The sequence below is a fragment of the Gracilinanus agilis genome, chromosome 1 (assembly GCF_016433145.1).
Source record: "Gracilinanus agilis isolate LMUSP501 chromosome 1, AgileGrace, whole genome shotgun sequence".
Lineage (NCBI taxonomy): Eukaryota > Metazoa > Chordata > Mammalia > Didelphimorphia > Didelphidae > Gracilinanus > Gracilinanus agilis.
In genome coordinates, this window is record NC_058130.1 from 133,190,018 (window position 1) to 133,211,348 (window position 21,331).

General features: G+C 47.2%; 2 protein-coding genes across 2 annotated transcripts; one reads left to right on the top strand and one right to left on the bottom strand.

The window, feature by feature from the left end:
* Positions 1-1,036: 1,036 nt before the first annotated feature.
* Positions 1,037-16,180, top strand: SEZ6L2 (seizure related 6 homolog like 2). Its single transcript, XM_044657071.1, has 18 exons — positions 1,037-1,109; positions 2,387-2,518; positions 3,012-3,308; positions 3,523-3,662; positions 4,530-4,731; positions 7,389-7,574; positions 7,834-8,002; positions 8,305-8,468; positions 10,285-10,485; positions 11,516-11,654; positions 12,117-12,313; positions 12,572-12,766; positions 13,698-13,889; positions 14,053-14,244; positions 14,630-14,668; positions 14,872-14,989; positions 15,271-15,367; positions 15,974-16,180. The coding sequence occupies exons 1-18, from the start codon at positions 1,037-1,039 to the stop codon at positions 16,001-16,003; spliced, it is 2,763 nt and encodes a 920-aa protein (XP_044513006.1). The 3' UTR covers positions 16,004-16,180.
* A 2,796-nt stretch (positions 16,181-18,976) lies between these two features.
* On the bottom strand, positions 18,977-21,266 carry LOC123248549 (putative protein T-ENOL). The gene is made up of 6 exons (XM_044677367.1): positions 20,804-21,266; positions 20,358-20,432; positions 20,110-20,254; positions 19,806-19,842; positions 19,313-19,367; positions 18,977-18,985 (listed from the first exon to the last, which is right to left on the bottom strand). Exons 2-6 carry the CDS (start codon positions 20,427-20,429, stop codon positions 18,977-18,979), a joined length of 318 nt encoding a protein of 105 aa, XP_044533302.1. The 5' UTR covers positions 20,430-20,432; positions 20,804-21,266.
* Between the last annotated feature and the right edge of the window lie 65 nt (positions 21,267-21,331).

Sequence of the window (21,331 nt, forward strand, 5' to 3'; positions counted from 1 at the left end):
GGGGGGGGGTACGACTTGGAGAACAAGCAGAAAGAAATGCAGCTGTGTTGCAGCTTCCAGAACTGGGAGGAAGGCGCTTAGAATTCCAGATGTGCTGGGAGGGTAATTTGGAAGGCAGCGGGGGGGGGGGGGGGGAGAGGGGAGAAGGGGGCTGTTAATTAGAGATGTGACCAGATTGAGGCTTTCCTTTTTCTCTCGCGAGTGTATCAGGGAGTAGAGATGTGGGGTGGGGGAAATGAAGAACAACTCGGTGCCCGCTCTCATGCCGTGCCCCCTCCCTCCTCTGGTCTCCGTCCCACGCTCTCTCCCCCCCCCCCAAACCCCACAAACCAGGCCACTCCCCTCGCCCTGCCCCAGGATCTGACGTGGGCTCCGACACCTTTCCCAGCTTCTCCCTCCTGCAGCCTCAGCTCCCGAGCTGCCCCCCACCCCCGGCATCTCCCTCCCCCAGGACCCTACAACCTCTCTTCTCTTTTCCCAAAGGACCCTCTTAGAGCCCTTTATAGAACCCTCCCAACCCTTCATTCTTTCCACCTCCCACCCCAAGCTGTAATTCCAATCTCCACCCTGCACACTAACAAGCTGGGATCTCAGAGAGGCCGAAAACGGGCGTCAGGGAAAGAGTGGAACCCAGGCGTCCCCGGATCTCTCAGAAAGCCTGGTCTGATTTAGCACTCCCCACCGCGCCCCACCCCCTGCAGCCGCAGCCGCGCCCCCTTTTTCTCTCCCCTCCCCCCTCCACATCCACAGGAACGGAGAGGACAGAGGTGTCCGGGCTAGAGAGAGGACCTGGGCATTCAAGCAGGCAAGAAAGCCAGGAATCTTCGGTTCCCAGCTCCTTCCCCGTACATCTTCACACACACCCACCCACCTAAGCCTTTCGCCTCCTGTCGAACACTGGATTTTTTTTTCCTTAAAAGGAAGCAGTAGTAGACGAAAGCGGAATAGACAAGAAGAGGAGCAAGAAGACTAGCTCTTCAGCCCTTAGGAGGAGAGGGATTGGGGTGCGGGACAGGGATTTGGGGATCAGGTCACCATGGGGACCCCCAGAACCGGGTTCCTACTCCCGCCGCTGCTGCTTCTGCTATTCAGCTGTCCCTGGACTTGCGGTAAGGAAATATGAGATTGCATGAAAGAGATGAGAGAATTGCACCCCAAATGTGAAGGGGGCAGGGCACTCAGTGAATGCTGCACAGAGAAGCCTTGGGGATGCTTCCTCCCCTTTCAACCCCCATTCTCTGCACGTCTGGCCTTGGGTTTTCTCAGAGCTGGTAGAGGAAGGGGGATGGGCGCTGCAGTGGGGAAAGGGGAGAGGGATGGGACCTAGGGTTTTATCATCCACACTTAGAATTCCCCCAAGTTCAGTCCTTGGAGCTGTTGGATGAAAGGAAGGATGAAAGAATAAGGGGATGGGTAGGGGTTAAATCTAGGAAATAGAACTCAGGGGAGGTGGTGGTGGGGTGGTTCCTACCAAGCTGAAAGAGGGATCTGAGACAGAGAGGCAGGTGAAATACTTGAAGAGGAAAAAAAGGGGGCTTATGCATGGGATATATACACACATAATCTTTTACAAATGGCTAAAGACAGATGGACATCTAAGCGAGGACAGATCCACAGCAAAATAGCTATCTACACATACCCACACATAGGCACATGGATGCATATGGCTTCTGACTACATGGAGAGAAAGGCCCAGAGATCCAGAAAAACAGAGACCCAGAGAAAATGAATAAGCAGTATATATGTATGGGGAGATAGTGGTTACCACACAGAGACAGAGACTCAAAAAGAGGTTATGAATGCCACAGAGGATTAGAGAATAGAAGCACTACAGAAATAGAGATAAAGTTGGAGGAAGACCCCCATACAAAATAGCAGATGGTACAGAGACTTGGAAAGAGTTGCTAGATGATAAAGAGAGGCAGAAACCAACAGAGCTAATGGTTACTATACACAGAGAGACCTGGAGAAAAACAGCAGGCACTACAGAGACAGATACGCAAAGAGAGAGTTTGTGAGGCAGAGCCAGTGACATGAAGATGGAATCAAACCTTAACCTACCATTCTGGACTTGTCCATGTTCTTCTGTCAGAAGTACCTGGAGGGTATTCATTTCCTTTTCTTTTATCTAATTGGCTGAGGAAACAGAATGGCAGGACATTTTAGTACCTATCTCCAGGCATTTTGACCCCCAAATCCAAGTTCTGCTTCCTAAGCCAGAGGAGAAAGCACCAGAACCAGGGCCTCTGATTATGTCTTAGGCTAGCTATGATGGGATGGGAATTTAGAGGGTTGTGAGAGGAATGATGTAGGAGAAACACAAATGTGGAAATAAAAAGGGTGGGAGAAATCAACCTTCTCATGCTCATGGAACATTTCCTCCTAGGTGTGCCTCTAAAAGAGGAGGAGACCCTGTCTGGGAGAAGCAGTGAGTCTCCCACAATTCCACCAGCTGCATTAGCTGACCTGATACATGGAGCCCTACTAAGAAGGGGGCCAGAGATGGGGGACATCCCTGGTAAGATGCAGAAAGGCCAAGGCAGTGTGAAAACATGGGAGCAAAGAAATTCAGAGATAGGGAGAAAGAAAATAATAGAAAGGGAAACTAATAGATACCAATGTTTAGAGGTACATGGGTTGGGGGGGGTACTAAGAGAATAATGTAGAAGGTTACTCAGGCTATGGAATTTAAGAGTTTGAAGTGTTTGAAATGACTACAAACTAGGGTAAGTGTCTTTATCTCATGGTCTATTGTGGGGGAAGGGGCTAGAAGTAGGAGTTCTCTATGGGCCCTGTCTTCATCCTAGTTAATCTGAGCCTTGACCTGAATCTTTCTTGGGGTATCCTTTGGGAGAACTTGGACTCAGTGCAAGAGGGCTGTGGGTAAGGATGGAGGCCCAACTCCTTTCATTCTCCAGCCCATTACCTAGAACAACTCTTTCCATCCCAAAGGCTAGTTGGGCTCAGATTCCTTACTCCAGACTTTTCTTTTCTCCACCCTGCTATCTCAGGATCCCTTCTGGTCCCCACAATAGCTGCTGATCCAGAAGACCAGACCCTCGCCCCACCTTCCCCACCTTGGGCCACAGAACCAGGGACAGGACCCCTGACAACAGCTGTGACTCCCAAGGGAGCAAGGGGGGCTGGGCCTACTGCACCTGAACTACTGACCCCACCTCCTGGAACTACAGCCCCACCCCCACCAGGTCCTGCCTCTCCAGGCCCACCTCTTGGGTCTGAGGGAGGAGAGGAAGAGACCACAACCACTCTCATTACCACAACTACAGTCACTACAGTCACAAGTCCAGGTAATATACCAATGGGGAGAGGAGGATACTGGATACAAGTGGATGAGCAATGATATATATATATAGAGATGGGAATAAGGTTCTAAGAGAGATAAAAATGTCAGGTATTTAAGGATACATTCGTAAGATTGATTAGGAGGTGTGAATATGGGGAAGGGGAAATGAGGACACCTGAGTTCTCATGGGAAGTCCATGACCCTGTGTTTTTTCTTAGTTTTATGTAACAACAACGTCTCAGAGGGTGAAGGTTATGTGGAATCACCAGAGTTTGGGCGTTCAGCTGCTCCCACTCTAGGGCCCCTCGACTGCACGTACAGCATCTCTGTCTATCCCGGCTATGGCATTGAAATCCAGGTACTTAGGACCTTATCTTCACCCCTAGAAATTCCAGAATTCCTTTTCCTTCTTTCTCTGAAAGAGATGGTAGTGATAGGGAAAGTGTTGAAAGAGCATTGTACTGAGTCACATATCATACAATTTCAGAGCTAGAAAACCCAAGATGCTGTCTAGTCTGATGATCTCACTTTACTGATGAGGACTCTGATGCCCAGGAAAAAGAAAATGTCTTGCTCAAAGTTGTACAGTTAACAAAAAGCTGAGACTAGAACCCAGTTCTGACTCTTCAGAGTTCTTTCTACTTCATCATGCTAACCTGGGTTCTAGTCCTGACTCTGCTACTACCTGACTGTGTGACCTTGGGGAAGTCATTTGAATTCTCTGGTTGTAAGTGTCCTCATCTGTAAAATGTGAGGATTGGATTAGATAACCATAGTAAGTCACATGTATATGGTACTTTATAGTTTATAAAATGCTTTTCTCATAATAATCTGAAGTGGTACAAATAAATAAACAGAAAAGTTCAGTGACTTGCTTACTATCCCAGGGCTCTCAAGTGAGAGTACCTGGGGCACCAGAGAATGGTGTTGGGTAGGTGTTGTGGGAGCTTGTTTTACAGTGATTAGGTTACCTGAAGTAGAATTATGAGTGGGGGAGACAGGACTTAATAATGGGTGTCCCTGCTTTTAAGTCCAGTTCTCTTAATATTTTACTGCCAAGGTCCCTTCCAGTGCTAACATTTTATAATTCTATTAATGTTTGAAAAATTATAGACTACTACAGAAGGGAAGATGGACAGGAGAACATGGGAAGGGCTAGGCATAATCAAGACTTCTGCTTACCCTATATCCTCCTTCTAGCCTGGTCTGTTGCTTAATCTTCCAGGTTCAGTCTCTCAACCTGTCCAGAGAAGAGGGACTGCTTGTATTGGCAGTGGGTGGTGCACCAGCCCCAACACCCCAGCTCCTGGCCAATGCCTCCCTACTAGGGGAGGGTCAAGTCCTTCGCAGCCCAACTAATAGGCTGCTTCTGCATTTCCGGAGCCCCCGGACTCCTCGAGGTGGTGGCTTCAGGATCCGCTACCAGGGTGAGAAGAATTGCAGGGCTGGGGTCAGGTGGACAGATGGTGGAGCCCTGCAGAGACCATTTGGAGTGGTGCCTACAGGCATATCTCCAAAATGACTGATAGGGACTAGACAATGGGATGAAGGAACATGGATGAGTGTAGTCACGCTGGGCTTAGTAGCCACTCTTCGGTGCTTCCACTTGAGGGCACTTGGGGCACCACAGAATGCTGTTGAGTAGATGATAGAAGAACCCTTCTCACGTTGATTAGGCTACATGAAACTGTCCCATGGTCTTCTACCAAAGACCAATCAGAGCTGGATAGTTTTAAAAAAGACATTCAGAAACACACAGGGTATATGCTTAGGCAAATGTTCACATGTGGGTAAGTACATAGATAAATATGCTTATCATGCCTATATTTACCCAAAAATGCATGGATGTTTTTCAACCCTTACTTTCTTACAATCAATACTGTGTATTGGTATAAGGCAGAAGAGTGGTAAGGTCTAAGCAAAGGAGGTTAAGTGACTTGCCTAGAATCTCATAGCTAAGAAGTGCCTGAGGTCACATTTGAACCTTGGACCTCCCAACTCTGGGTCTGGTTCTCAATCTCCTGAGCCACCCCAATGCATGAGTTTTTAGATACACAGTGCACATAGTCTAGATCCATACATCCATGCACACATATATGTTCATGCATATTTAAACATGCATAATCACATATGGCAGAGAAGCCACCACACTTTCCCAAAGCCCAGTCCTGCTGCTTCTATCACAATTCTAACAATCTTCCAAACAAGTGAATGAAGTCTTTTGGTTCAATGGTGCCTTTAAGAATGGTTTGACATTGCTAAAGTATTCCCTAACGTATGAACTAGCTAATTCCGCAAAAACTTTGTGGGTCAGGAAAGTAAAACCTGTGCTAGGGGCATGAGCCCTTCTAGGTTCCCTGAGGTCCCTGCCACTAAAGTTCTCCTCATGAGCCCACAGAGACACTTGCAAAGGTATCCACTGCAGCAAGGAGTACTAAATCTCAGGTCTTTGAGGGTGGGTATATGTGGGAACTGGGCAGCTAGCTGGCACAGTGAATTGAGTGCCATACTTAGTCAGGAAGACCTGAGTTCAAATCTAACCCCACATACTTACCAGCTGTGTGACTCTGGACAAGTCATTTCTCCCTGTCTGCCTCAGTTTCCTCATCGGCAAAATGAGCTGGAGAAGGAAAAGGGAAATCACTCTGTTATCTTTGCCAAGAAAACCCCAAATGGGGTCATGAGGAGTCAGTCCTGACTGAAACAGCTGAACAACAAAAATACGTGGAAACAGCCTTGGGCAACCTGACAGGTTAAAAAGAGACACTCAGATCAGTTGGGGTCCAGTCCCTAGAAACCATCCCAGACTCTGTGACTATAATCTGGGGTGGAACAAAGGGATGGTTCTTGAGAGGATATTTTTACCAAGTGACTGGGTAAGTAGGATTAGTGATGGAGCCATAATCAGAACTCAAACAGTCTTGTTTGATGTGGGAGTCAGTGCTTATTCTACTGCATCATGATTTCTTTTTGAGACATGTTCTCTGCTCTCATAGCCTTAGAAGAGTGATGGGGAATAGCACGAGGCAATCAAAGAATGATACAAGACTATATGTGGCTATGTGTGGGCTAAGGCACAGGTGGGAGAATTTGGGGCTCAATTCAATCCAACAGACATTTTAAAATACCTGATATGTACAGGGTATACTCTATTGGGTGCCATATCACACAGGGACCAACTAGTTCCACCTTTACATACACCATCTCTTTTGCTCCCCTGTTACAGAAGAGGAAAGGAGGCAGAGAGAGTAACTGCTTAGCTAATGATCATGGAGGGGTCAGGACCTGACTGTAGATTCCCATACTGCCTTGTGAATCAATATCTATCATTTATTTCAGATCCAGTTCAATTTACCTCAAAAAAGCCTTCTTTACTTCTCTAATCATCATCATTATCATTGTGGGTGGCATTTATATAACACTTTAGAGTTTGCAGTGCCCCTTACAGATATTATCTCATTCGATCCTCACAACAAAACTGTGAAGTAGGTCCCCATTTTATAGCTGGGGAAACTGAGGCACAGAGGTTAAGTGACTTATCCAAGGTCACATACTTAGTAAACATCTGAGGTCACATTAGAACTTAGATCTTAGATCTTTCTGACTCCAGGCTCAGTGCTTTATCTACTGAACCACCTAGTTGCTTGTAAGCAGAGATGTTAAGAGGTAGAAGGAGATGTACTGATCCAATCCCTCATTTTACAGAAGAGAAATCTGATGTTCAAGAGAAGAAGTAATCTGCCCAAGATGATAGAAAGGCCACAGTTGGAATTCAGGTCTCTTGACTCAGTCCTGAAGTACTCAGTTCAGTAATCCTTCCCTGATTCCTCAGATAGTATATTCCATTGATATTATATTACCTTGCATTTGATGATTTGATATTGTTCTCAAGTTTTTAGCAATTGTCTCTCTGAGGTTGGGAAACAGTGCAGGGTTATCTGCTTTATGCTTGTTAGGGACCTCCAAGGTAAGCCTATAAGGGATGGGCAGCAAGAACTGAAGCAAAGCCAGAGGGCTAAGAAGAGTGTTTAGTATGAGACAGAAAGGAACAACCCCACTTGGGTTTCTCCTTGTATTCTCTTAGCCTACCTCCTGAGCTGTGGCTTCCCACCCCGACCACCCCATGGAGATGTGAGTGTGACAGACCTGCATCCTGGAGGCATTGCAACCTTCCACTGTGACTCAGGCTACCAGTTGCAAGGGGAAGAGACCCTTGTCTGCCTGAATGCTACTCGACCAGCCTGGAGTGGAGAGCCTCCTACCTGCCTTGGTGAGCACCTGGGCAGCAGGGAAGAAGGCATTCCTGGCTTAGGGAGAAGGGAAGGGGAAAGGGATAGGAGAAGATCTTTATATCTCAGAACATTGCTCCAGTGGCAAATACCAGGGCTTCTGGGAATGGAAGGGGGTGGAGAGGCTCTTACTGGAAGAACAGAGGCTACTGAGGAATTTTGAGGCCTTGGGGAAGAACATGGAAAAAGAAGATAAGGGTTTCTTGTCCAAGTGCTTCTCTGATTCCTGCTTCCCTTCAGCTGCCTGTGGAGGCTCCATCCACAATGCTACTCTAGGCCGGATTGTCTCCCCTGAACCCGGAGGGGCTGTAGGGCCCAACCTTACCTGCCGATGGGTCATTGAGGCAGCTGAAGGACGGAGACTGCATCTGCACTTTGAAAGGGTCTCACTGGATGAGGACAATGATAGGTGAGAGGACTTCAGAGGAGAAAGCTCTCATCTCACTATGGAGGGAGAGGGATCAAATGGAGAAATCTCTCCCTCTACATGGGGAAAGGAGGGCTCTTGGGGAGAAGGTTCTCACCAAAAGGGAGGATCTGGGAGAGAAATCTCACAACTTACAGGGGGAAGGAGAGATACAGGGGAAAATGTTCTCACCTCACTGAAGGGACTATACGGGAGAAAACTAAGTGACAACAGGGATGAGGCTCTGGAGGCTAAGAAATTTCTTTTCCTATTTGGTGGTCCTCATCACCTCCTTCCATCCCCAGACTGGTGGTCCGATCTGGGGGTGGTCCCCTTTCCCCACTGATCTATGACTCAGACATGGATGATGTCCCAGAGAGAGGACTGATCAGCGATGCCCAATCCCTCTACGTGGAACTGCTCTCTGAAACGCCAGCCAACCCCTTGCTACTAAGTCTCCGATATGAGGGTAACAAACCCTGCAAGGGGGACTCCAAGCCCAATGCATACCTTACTCCTTCTCCTCCAAAGAGGAGTCTCAAACTCCATTTCTGTTTTGTCATTCATTGCATGATTAGGGGCTGTGAGAATTCTAAAACTTGAAATCCCGATACATCTCAAAACTCAACCCTATATCTCATTTCTAGAGGGGCTCTCCAATTCTACCCTCCCTAAGCTTCCTACACCCTACAGAAGGTCTCAGGCTCCATCATCCTAAACCTTATACACCCCATACAATACCTACAACCTAAGACTAATTCAGGCAGGCTGTCTTTAAATCTAGTGAGCACTCAAGCAATAACTTTCCAGATCCCATAAACCTATCTTCCTCTTTTTAAAAAAAATCCTTACCTTCTTTCTTAGAATGGATACTAGGTATTGGTTTTAGGCAGAAGAGCAGCAAAAGCTAGGCAATAGGGTTAAGTGACTTTCCCAGGATCACATTGCTAGGAAGTGTCTGAGGCCATATCTGAACCCAGGTCCTCCTGACTCCAGTCCTGGTGCTCTATCCATTGTGCTACTTAGCTGCTTATGTGGTCCTGAATCCTCTTGTTCCCACCATTCTCTCCATGCCAAAATCCTATCTTCTTTCCTCATTCTGGACTAGTCAGGCATTTGTAGTGGAGGGAAATGAAGGGCTCATGCCTAGGGCATGATGGGAATCTGCCCCCCTCAAGCTCTTCTACAACCCCTAAATCCTCTAGACTCTCCTTAGCATGAAGCCTATTCCCCATACTTTACAAACATCTTTTGCCTTCTTTCTCTTCCTGAAAACTTGAGAATTTTTCTAAAATGTTCTCCTCTGGCCTTATGAAATAATTTACTGCCCACAGTAAAGTTGGTGAAAGTTTGAAAATGGGTAGCAGGCATGGAAAAGAGAAACAACAACCATTGTGCAGGTTGTGTCTTCACTTAGGCAGTAAGTATAGGTTTAGGGAAGGCAAACTAATCAGAGTTCTTAATTATTAGAAGGGTAAATCAAGGGCAGTAGGTGCCTTGGTGATTAGAGAGCCAGGCCTAGAAACAGGAGGGCCTGGGTTCAAATATGACCTCAGACTCTTCTTAGTTGTGTGTCCCTGAGCAAGTCACTTAACCCCCATTGCCTAGCTCTTACTGCTCTTCTGCCTTGGAACTGATACTTAGTATGAATTCTAAGACAGAAGGTAAAAGTTTTTTTAAAGGGTAAAGCCACCATTAATTAGCTGGATTATCTCATCTCTTTAAGCATTTCTCTGAACATCATTTTCCTCATCTGAAAAATGGAGGATTGGTAAATTAGCTGGTACCTAAAAGCCCTACATTCCTCCCATGCAAGGAGCCTAAATGGGGAGGTAGGAAGGGGAGGAATCATGCACTGTCTTTCAAATATGACTATGAATAACTTTTGGATTATTTGTTTTAGATTATCCATAATATCATGAACTTCCAACAACAGGAAAAATCAAGAGGTTATTGTTGGGTTTTGTTTTGGTGCAGACCAGTGATTTCACTGGTACAGGGAATTTCCAGCATGGAAACAAACTCCCTATATCAATGAGAATGTACATCTTGTCTGTAGTCTTGGAGAGTTGTCTAGGGACACCAAGATTAAATGACTTATCTGTGATCAAACCACTAGTATGTGTCAAAGGACCTTTGACCAAGTTTGCAGTCTCCCAGGATGAAGTTTCTGGTAGAGGAGATGAAGAGGGGATGAAGAAGATGAAGTAGGGTGGAGAATGGGAAAGGGAAAGAAGAATATGGAGGGTCTTTTCTGGGCTTCCTGATTGCTGTTTATTTCCCAGCCTTTGAGGAGGATCGATGCTTTGCTCCATTCCTGGCTCATGGCAATGTCACTTCCACGGATCCCCAGTTCCGTCCTGGAGCACTGGCTACATTCTCCTGCCTCCCAGGATATGCCCTGGAACCTCCTGGCCCCCCCAGTGCCATTGAATGTATTGACCCCTCTGATCCCCACTGGAATGACACTGAACCAGCCTGCAAAGGTGAGTCCTCTCCATTGATATATCTTAAACTTGTGGGGTTTTTTTTTGCCTTGTCAATTTTATTTTTTACCAGTTACATGTAATAACAAATTTCCACACAAATTCTCAGAAGTTATATGATCCAAATTTTCTCCCTCCATCCCTTCCCTTCCCCCTCCTAGAACTGGCAAGCAATTCAATCTTATTTACACATGTATTATCATGCAAAACATTTCCATATTGTTCATTTTTATAAGTGAATAATTACATAAAACCTAAATTACAAAACAAAAACCCAAATGTACAAGTGAAAAATTGCATGCTTTCATCTGCATTTTTGACTCCAACAGTTCTTTTTCTGGAGCTGGGTAGCATTCTTTGTCATATTTTTGTCCTGGATCATTGTATTGTTGAGAGTAAAGTATCACAGTTGATCATAGCACAATATTGCTGTTACTGTGTACAATGTTCTGGTTCTGCTTATTTCACTCTGTATCAGTTCAAGTAGGTCTTTCCAGCTCTTTCTAAAATCATACTGTTCATCATTTTTTACAGCATAATAATATTCCATCATCATATATCTCAATTTGTTCAGTCATTCCCCAATAGATGGACATCCCTTCAATTGGAACTTGTGTTCTTGACCCCTTTTCACATAATGTTATCAAGTGGCTTATAAGTCAGGGGGATGGTGGACCTTAAGATCAGAAACAAATCTCCCTTCCAAATGGAGACCTTTGTTCCAACCCAGCATCATATATGGAATCTTTAATAGTCTTATTGGAACTGTAGAATGATTACTGATAAGAGGGACTTCACTCCCAATACTGGACCCAAAGAGGACTAACCCTCATTCACTCTCCCAGAGCTCTGACCCCTTGAAGGCTCCAATTCATTAATACCTCTGTGATCTTAGGCAAGTCACTTTCTATTTTGAGATCTCAGTTTCCTTATCAACAAAACAAGAGAGTTGGACTAGATAATATCGAGTCATTTCAGGCTCTAAATGTTATGTTCCTTTCTACTGCCTCTCCCCTTCTCCTTGCACCAGCTATGTGTGGGGGAGAGCTGTCCGAATCTGCTGGTGTGGTCCTTTCTCCCGACTGGCCCCAGAGTTACAGCCCTGGTCAGGACTGTATATGGGGCCTTCATGTCCAGGAAGAAAAACGGATCTTGCTCCAGGTTGAAATGTATGCATTGGTGGCAGGAGGGATAGGGAGGACTGTAATAGAGGCAGGAGCAAGGGGATGGGGTTTGGGGCCCCAAGACTGCTGAGGTTACAGATCTTTGGGAGGAGATTCAGTATTATGGTTACAAGGATGCTAAGGGGTGGGGGTTGTTTCCTAAACTTGGCCTGGGATGATGTGCTCTGGAATCCCCAAGACCAGCTCTGTAATATAAGAGGGGCAATCCACTATGACCAGCTGCACAAATTCCCATGCTGTCATTTTCCAGAGGGCACATCTTGAATGCCTGGTTGGACTTGGCAGAGGAAGGAGGGTCAAAATGGGTCAAGGAGAGCTACAGGAAGAAGGCAAAGGGTTCATGCAAAGAGAGGAAGGGCAATGCTGTGGACAGAGTCACCTCAAACCTGAGGGACTAGAGGCATGTGTTGGGGGCTTGAACTTGGTGTCCCATCTCCATTCCTACAGCCTGAATGTTAGGGGAGGGGACATGTTGACCCTGTTCGATGGAGACAGCCCCAGTGCCCGGGTCCTAGCCCAGCTTCGAGGGCCCCAGCCTCGTCGCCGCCTTCTCTCCTCTGGCCCGGACCTCACCTTGCAGTTCCAGGCACCAGCTGGACCCCCTAACCCTGGTCTGGGTCAGGGATTCGTGTTACATTTCAAAGGTAACTGGGTACAGAGGTCAGGAGGGATAACCCAAGACCCATTCAGAAAGGATAAGTCTGGCCAGAGGTCCCAGGATAGAGGTCCTTGGTTTCATCTGGAGACATCTAGATCACAGGAACACTTAACCTGACCAAAGGAATTCTCAAATCTGACCAGAAAACCCTAAGACTAGAGATCCCAAGCTCAATTCAAGGTTGCAAACACAGGATCTCACACTTGTCCCACACAATCTGTCCTCTGTCTCTCCCCCTCCTCAGAGGTTCCTCGGAACGATACATGCCCAGAATTGCCCCCGCCAGAGTGGGGCTGGAGGACAGCATCCCACGGAGACTTGATCCGGGGCACAGTGCTTACTTATCAATGTGAACCGGGCTATGAACTGCTTGGCTCTGACATCCTCACCTGTCAGTGGGACCTGTCTTGGAGTGCTGCACCCCCAGCCTGCCAGAAAAGTAAGCGTCTTCTGCCCTAGGCTCTGCCCCGCTCTAGCCACAGAATGAACCCTATTCCTGTTCACTCCAGGTCTCTGGGCACCACCCCCTTCAAGCCTTTCTCTAGACCACCCGAACTGGCTTTGATGGGGCAGGTAAGGAGAAGAGAAAATTTCTCCAGATCTCCACCTCCTGCCCAAAGCTCCCTTCTAGACTAGGCTAGGTCTATTCAAAATAGATCCGAGCCTGTCAGCTTTGGAGGGTCATCAAATCCAACCCCCTCATTTTGCAAGAGCTGGAAACTGGTCCTCAAAGAGAATGACAGAACCAGTAGATGGCCAAGAGAAGCCTTTGACTCTTGCGTCACTCACTCCTTCCACAGTCCTAAGCTGCCTCTTCCTTTTCTGTGTGTGCTGACTGGGCAGCTATTATCCTATACCTTTTATGAGAGGGAACTGAAGCTTAAGAGACATTAAACCATACAGCTAGTAACCTTGAGCAAATCACCTTGACTCTTTGGGCCTTATTTATTTCACATGCAAAACTGGGAATAATATCTTACATACGTAGAGGCAGGGGCCTGACCCAAGGGATTCTTCAGGTGTGTCCCACCTCTAAGCCTGAGGATTCTAATGGTTAGAATCGGAAACCAGGGCTCTTTACTCCTAGTCTAGTATTTTTTCTATTACCCTTAACCTAACCAGATGGTTTGACTACTTTGTAAATGGTAACATGCTATAGAAATGTGAGCCGAGATTCTTTTACCACCCAGCTCCACTGATTTCTAAAGCTGCTCTTAACACTCTCTTTGATGCTTTTCTTGACCCAAGTTTAAGCTAGTGTTGGGTGCAAGGTAAAAGGTGTTGAATGCTTATTAATGGGGAAAGGATCTCTCTATTCTCATTTCTTAGCTCCCCTTAACAGGTGCTCTCTTCTCTTGGTTGTATTCTAGTCATGACCTGTGCAGACCCTGGAGAGATTAGTAATGGGCACCGGACAGCTTCTGATGCTGGCTTCCCCATTGGCTCTCACATTCAGTACCGATGTCTGCCTGGCTATAGTCTCGAGGGGGCAGCTGTCCTCACCTGCTACAATCGGGACACAGGCACCCCCAAGTGGAGCGACCGTGTCCCCAAGTGTGTCCGTGAGTCCCCGGCCCTGGGGGGAGAGGGATTTATTTGCAAGGGTGGAAGAGTAGGGGTAGCAGTAAGAAGGACAATTTCCCAAAGCCTGGGATGAAAAGCAAATGGTGGAGGGAAGGTAATGGGAGCAGGCAATAACTGGGCCTTGGCTTCTGCCTCCTCCAGTGAAGTACGAGCCATGCCTGAACCCAGGTGTCCCTGAGAATGGTTACCAGACCCTTTACAAACATCACTACCAGGCTGGGGAGTCTCTCCGATTCTTTTGCTATGAGGGCTTTGAGCTTATTGGCGAGGTCACCATCACCTGCCTCCCAGGACACCCCTCTCAGTGGACCAGCCAGCCCCCACTCTGCAAAGGTATAGGGAAAGGGGAAGGGAAGGGCTTTATGGGGCAAGCAAGGGCCAGGAGGAGGGCCCAACTTGGGTCAGCCCCTGGATTCTGGAAAGGAAATGAGGACAAGGAGGAACCAGAGGTCAGGGGTCCTTTGTGGAAGAGATGGGGCTTGGGGAGGCAAGACTGCTAATCCTTAGAAATTAAATTGAGTGAAATAGGACAAGAGAATTACAGAGTTCTGAAAAAAGAAGGGATAGAACTTTGGGGAAGGAAACAAGCTGAGGAAAGTATAGACTTAGGATTTGGGTAGACTGGACAGAGTGAAAGAGAAGGTTCTCCTGCCTGGCCTGGCCTCTTACCCTCCCCCCTCACTGGCTCAGACCCCACTCCCCCCTCCTCTCCCTGCAGTGGCCTATGAGGAGCTACTGGACGACAGAAAACTGGAAGGTCAGTGAGGGATGAGGGGGAGAGCCAGGGCCTGGTTGGGGCAGGATGCCTGGGTTTGGGGAGGGGAACAGGCTCTCTGAGGGAAGAACATTTGGGTTCCTTGAGGGAACTGAGGGCTGGGCAAAGGCCTTTGTTCCCTTAAAAAAGAGAACCCAAGGCTAGGAAGTAGAATACCAAAGTTCACTTCCCTTTCCTCCTTGCAGTGACCCAGACCACAGACCCTTCTCGGCAAATGGAAGGTGGAAATCTAGCCCTGGCCATCTTGCTGCCTCTGGGCCTTGTCATCTTACTCATTGGAGGTGTTTATCTCTACTACACCAAGTGAGCACACCGATTTTGGAGTGGCATGGGTGGACCTAGGCTATTACCAAGATAGATACCAATAAAGGTCAAATAGCTGAGGTTCCAAGTTCTAGCTGGGTCTCCCTCAACTTATATCCTGAAGAGATTAATTAGCTCATTGGTTGGTTCTCAGTTCTATCTAGGCTGTACAGGTTACAGCCTTGAGGAACCTTGGAGGTAGGAGTGGGAAGGGGTGAATTATGGAGAATGATGGCACACAGAGGGACATGATCCATGTTTTCTTGGCTCTTCTTTCTCAGGCTACAAGGAAAATCTCTATTTGGCTTTTCTGGATCTCACTCCTATAGCCCTATCACTGTGGAGTCTGATTTCAGCAACCCACTCTATGAAGCTGGGGTGAGTAGCAACCTTGCCCCAGTCCTGCTCCCTGGGTTCTGACCACGAGCCCCATAAATCCCAGGCCAAACCCCACTAGAGAGCCTGGTTTTTCAAGAGGTTCTATTCCCCATAGTCTTCCTGCCTAACCCTCCCCCATTTCTCATTTCCACTCTTGAGATGCCCAGCCTTCCAGTGGCTTAGCAGCCATCAAAAATCCTCAACCCTCTATCCTGATTCTCCTTAGAGCAACTATACCACACCAAAGTACTCTATCCCTTAAGAACCTTCCAGGAATTGAGGCGGAGGGGGTGGGCATGGTTGGCAGTGAGACAGCATAGTGGTCACACAGTGGCTAGAGTGCCAGGCTTGGAGTCAAGAAGACCTGGGTTCAAAGCTGGCCTCAGACACTTCCCAGCTGTATGACCCTGGCCAAGTCACTTAAAAGTCACCCTGTTGTCTAGCCCTTGCTGCTCTTCTTAGAATTGATACTAAGACAGAAGGTAAGGGTTTAAAAAAAACAAACAAAAAAACCCCTTCTTCAGCCACCAGATTGTGAATATCATCCCCTTTACCCTAACCCCCACCCCAAACAAGCTGACAGATGACATGTATCTCTGCCCCCAGGATACAAGAGAGTATGAAGTCTCCATCTAAACACCAATGGAGGGAGCAGGACCTTTGGGTGTCCCTTCCTGACCCCCTCCCCCCCAGACCAATCTGGGAAGGGGGAGGGAGGAAGTATAGGGAACTGGACCCTCCACTTCCAGCTCTCAACACCTCGTGCTTCCCCCTTCCCCTCCTTGTAAATATCCTAAGACCCCATTAGGGACAATAAACACCCTGGAGACCCTCTGGTATCTAAACCAGCATCCTGCCTCCCAAGTCATTCTTTTTCTCTGTTGCCAAATGCAGGGGATCCTTCTTCTGCCTCCTGTATCCATCATCTGGCTCCCAAACCCCAAAATACAGGGCTATCCCTTGGTAGCTCAGCACTAGGGCCAATTGTAAGGGGAGAGGGCTGATATCCCTTAGCCCAAGTCATGACCCACTTGCCCCTGACAGCTACCACCAGGTAATGAGCCCCAGGGTCAATCTCAGAGGGCTTGATACCATTTTCCCTGCCCTCTGGTTGCTTTCATTGCTTGCCAGTTCCCTGGCCACACAATTTCCTGTCCCACCAGCACTGTCCATTCTTGGCCTTCCCTTTTGCTCTACCCTTGCCCACTGCTCCCTCAGGCCAGGAGTTCCAGCCAGTCCCTTTCTTCCCAAAAGCCCTAGTCCTTCTAGGCAGAGTAAGAGTAGGGAGGGCTAGGGAGATGACCCCTATCCCCTGCAGTCCCTCCCTCCAGGTTTCCCCAACTCTACCCTTTGCTCCTTCTGGCTTCTGGATTTTTGTTTTCAAGCAATAAAAAGAAAATCACCATTTGTAACTGGGCCCAGTGTTATGATGGGGGTACTTTATAAGAGGGAAGAGGGAAGAGCAGTGTTTCTTGGGAGAATGACAAAACCAAAACCATACCTCCCACTCTTATGGAAGTTGAGTAGGCTCAGTTGAAGCTTGGAGAGAATATTCTTTGAACTCATCTAATGGCAATAGCCCTTCAGAGAGAAAAGAGACTGTGAGAATGAAAAGGGATCTTCCAAATCATCCAGTCCAACCACCATATGAACAGCTGAGAAAAAAGAGGTCAAGAAAAGGAAAGGGACTTGCACAAAGTCACACAATGACTTATAGGAGAATCTAGAAACCAGGTCCCCTGACTCTCATTATAGTTAGTGTTCACTGCATTCCAACATAATGGCTGTAGATGCTCAAAGCTCTCTGGTCAACCCTCAGCTCAAATGTTTAAATGGAGGGAAACTTTGGGAGAGATAATCTAAAACCAGAGAATTTAAAGGAATAGATTGGCCATGGAAGGTGGCTAAATAGCCAGGTCTACAGTTGGGAGAACCTGGGTTGTAATATGGCCTCAGATACTTCCTAGCTGTGTGATCCTGGGCCAGTCACTTAACCTCAATTGCCTAGCCCTTACTACTCTTCTGTGTTGGAACTGATACTTAGTGCTGATTCTAAGACAGAAGGTAAGAGTTTAAAAAAGGGGAATAAATAATCAAAATAGCAGATTATCAATAACACCGGATTAAAAAACCAGCAGATAATCTACAATATGGGATTGTCCATAAGCACTTAACATTCTGTTTGGGGATGAAGCTATATGATGCTAATGCTTAAGATCTGCCTTTCTTGTGATGCCAAGCTTTGGTGAATGCTACTATAAAAAAGGAATATGCCTTTTTACAGCAAACTGGTTGTGGAGGGGTAGACTATGGTTCAATGGTAAAATGATGTCGTAGACAATCTACCATGTAGAGCATATACACCTGAGGAATTCCTCAAAGAAGGATGAAACCGCTATTCCCTTCCCTTCCTTGGGCTAGTACCATATATCATCCTCTTCAGAGAAGATCAGACCAGAGTATTGACTGAATTGTGGGGAGGGGAAGGCGGGGGTCCCCGTCTCTTTATTAGTCTCTGGTTCCTGATGGTGTCATGGCCGGGCTGTAGAGGGTGAAGAAGTATGTCACTTTGTCTGAGAGAGTCTGGGCTTCAGGGATGATGATCATAGTTAGGAGTCCTCCCTGGGACTTTGTCAGTTGCATTATGAAGGTTAGGGCCTCGAGCTACATTCTAAAAGGGGAAGAGAGAGAGAGAGAGAGAAGGAAAAGGGGAGAGAAGGTGTGAGCTCCTTCTGATTGGCCTATAGGGTTGTTTTTTGGATCAAGAATCCAAGGCAGAAGAATATCTGCCTCTAAAGCATTCTAAGGGAAGTACTCTTTGTCCTTTGAGACGGGAAAAGTTACCTGCTTATTTTTTCTATCCTATGAGTTTCTCCCCCTATCTTTTTCTGACCTTCTGCCCATTCCTTTCTTATCAATACCACAAATCTAGGTCTTATATGCCTGAACAAAAAAAGAAAAATCTTAGTGGTAGAGGGATTTTACAAGGTCAGCTAGTCTAATATCCCCTAATGAAGAAATCTTACCTCTGACCTCTTTGAGAGATGGTCATCCAGTCTCTGCTTTAACATTTTTAGTGACCTGGAGCTTTTTGAGGCAGCTAGATGGTAGGCAGTTCTGATAGAAAAATCTTCCTAAATGGAAATTTGCCTCCCTGTCGCTTCCTCCCATTGATTCCAGTTCTTCCTTCCAGAGTAACATGGAATACAACTATTCCTTCTTCCACAGCCCTTCAAATCTATGAAGTCAGGTATTGTGTCTCCCACTGTCTTCTTTCTTCTAAGTTAGGTAGATTTATTTTTTCTAAGAGCTACATGGAAGAATGGTTTCCAGGCCCATCCCCCATCCTGGTCACTTTCCTCTGGGTGAACTCTACCTTGTTAATGTACCTTTACATCTACCTTAAAATTTTGCACCCACAGTTCAAAGTACCTTGACATTTCCTTGCTCTTTCCTGGAGGCAAGGGAAGAGAGGCTTTCTGGTACAGCAGGAGGCCTACGGACAGGCCGTCGGGTAGTCAAAAACATGGTTCCACCTAAGGCCTCCTCCTGCCGAACAGTCTCTACCTAGGAAGGGCAAGCAATTAATGCAGAATTCTATCCCAGGCATTAGCCAGCCTGAGATAGAGTAACGGGATCAGGTTTTCTCTCACCTGTTTGTGTTGGGATGGCTCTTTGTCTTTTGACTTCAGCAATTTTCCCTTATCATCTTTGAAATCTTCAACCTGGAGCATTACCAGGAAGAAGAGGAGGTATGTTTGTTTCTGAGGTTTGGAGTAGAATCTTTCTTATCCTGGGGAAGGGGAATTCCTGTAGTTTCCTCTTTGAGGTGGGAAGGTACAAGAATCTTCTCCCTTTCAGATCCCTATAGTCGACCACTTCTCCTTGCTCTAGGTGAGGCCCACCCAGTAGGAAGAGAGGGGATTCAAGAACCCTATCACATACCATCTCTCTGGATGGCAGGAGATGAGTTTTATTTCTGGTCCTGTTTCTGTCAGAACTACAAAGAAGAAAGGAAGAGGGTGAAAAAAATTGCACTCCCTGGTGGAAGGCAGCCTAGCTGCTCCCTCTTGGAAACATCAGAGTTCCCTCCTACCTACTAGTTCTACACAAAATTTCTTTCTCCAGGTGAATTCTCATTTCCTGCTTCCCTTGGGATACCAGACCCTTCTTCCATGTAGGATGTAGCAGAAAGTCTACTAGACTTGAAGTCTGAAAACCAGAGTTCAAGGCCTGACTCTGACACTTTTCTAGACCTGAGATCAAGTCACTTAGATCTTCTGTTCCAGCATCTATCAAATGGGAAATACATTTGTTCTATCAACCCCATAAAGTTCTGATAAGGAAAACAAATTGTAAAGCACAATATAAAAATATTATTTACTCTTTCAACTTTCTCATACCCTGAGATGAGATTTTTCCCCTTAGAGCCTCTTACCGAGTATCCGTGCCCTTGGTCCTGGTGGTTGGCAGCACTGAAAACATAGGCCCTGGTTAGAAAGGTTGCTTCTCTCCATGACCAGAAAGGGAAGAAGGGATTGGAATGGCTAGTCACAGGGGGTGGGAAGTGAGGTTGAGGATAAGGAGATGAAGCACAAATGCCTGCAACTTTGTATGTAAAAGAGATGTTAAATGGAAGTGGTTTTTAAGAGAGGACCTGCTAGGGTTCAGAATGGGTTCCTAGGGAGCAGTCTTAGGGGCTGGAGTACAGGGCACTGAAATGTTATTAGAGCAGGGATCACCGTGTCGGGACATCTGAGTTCCCTGGTCCAGTTTTTTCAGTTCCTTGGGCACGTCAGGGCTCATTGGGTATTGGGCTCCCATCAGGGCCTCATTGGTAAGTTCTGTGCTGACCCGGGCCAAATACTCCTCAGACCTGGTCATAACCTTGCAGGAGGGATGAGAGTTGAGGGAACCAGGGTCAGAAGGTTGACTCGATGGGGTGGGGGTGGGGCTGTCCCCTTCCCTGCAGCCCTCCCACAGCACTCACCGCTGATACACCGGAATTGTGCGTGAGCCGAGTGGTCTTTTTCTCCTGAGTTCCTGAAGGACTGGGTTCCATCTCCTTGGGATCAGGTAGAGTGAGGTAGAGTATTAAGATGGGAAGCTATCCCATGGTTTTGTTTTGTTTTTGTTTTTAGGGAGGTGGGCAGGGCAGAATCTGAAACCATCTCCACTACCAGTTAATTTTCACAGTTGTCTGGATGGACCCCTGGGAGTTTCTTTCTCTGATTGAATAACACATAAACTGCCCCCCTTTATTTTTCCGACTAGAGAACATCCAGACCATCCCATGTCATTTCTTCCCGCCCCCTCTCACCAACTCTATCCTCCTCCCTCTCCTTAAAAAGGTCCCTTCGATTGCTTTCTCCTCTTCTTCCCTCAGCCTCAGGGTCCTTCCCCTAACCCAAGGGTCTAGGTCCTCATTGTGCGGACCTTAAGTTGCGTAGAAATTGCTTAAGGCCCGGGAGGGAAGAGACGGGGTGGTCTTCTTAGTTTGCCCCGCGGTTGCTGTTGCTATGGGTACAGATCGCTGAGGGTAAGGGAATGGAAGGGGGAGGGGAAGAGTGGCACGGGGAGGTTGCCCCGGGAACCAAGCAGGCGGAGGGATCTTCGCAGTGCGTTACTAGGAGACAGCCCTTTCGAGTTCTAGAAGTCAAATCTGAAGTCATCTTTTTTTTTTCCTTTATTTTTTCCCGGCATCCCTTTCTTTCTTCTCCGCTCGGGCTTAATCGGCTGCAGGAGACACTCTCAGCTTTTAGGACGAGGAGGACTATTTATCCCAGCAGTGGGCTTGGATCTTGGAAGAGTAGTGTCCTCCCAAGGGCCAGGGGGCGATCTCTCGAGTCAGCTCCCTCTAATCTAGGGCTTCTTCTTGACCCTCTAGCTACCACCTCGATGCCCGAGAGTGGCTGAGACCAAATGAGGACGAAAAGGCTAGGGAGTCGGGGTTGGAGGAAAGGT

What these genes read in the sequence shown, in the direction of transcription:
- LOC123248549 (XM_044677367.1), bottom strand. Translation starts at nt 20,429, where the DNA reads ATGGAACCCAGTCCTTCAGGAACTCAGGAGAAAAAGACCACTCGGCTC. An exon ending in AACTCAGATGTCCCGACACG is followed by an intron (nt 19,843 to 20,109) that starts GTGATCCCTGCT and finishes CTATGTTTTCAG; the next exon opens with TGCTGCCAACCACCAGGACC. An exon ending in ACCAAGGGCACGGATACTCG is followed by an intron (nt 19,368 to 19,805) that starts GTAAGAGGCTCT and finishes TCTTCTTTGTAG; the next exon opens with TTCTGACAGAAACAGGACCA.
- SEZ6L2 (XM_044657071.1), top strand. Translation starts at nt 1,037, where the DNA reads ATGGGGACCCCCAGAACCGGGTTCCTACTCCCGCCGCTGCTGCTTCTG. An exon ending in CTTCAGGATCCGCTACCAGG is followed by an intron (nt 4,732 to 7,388) that starts GTGAGAAGAATT and finishes GTATTCTCTTAG; the next exon opens with CCTACCTCCTGAGCTGTGGC. An exon ending in ACCCACTCTATGAAGCTGGG is followed by an intron (nt 15,368 to 15,973) that starts GTGAGTAGCAAC and finishes CTCTGCCCCCAG; the next exon opens with GATACAAGAGAGTATGAAGT.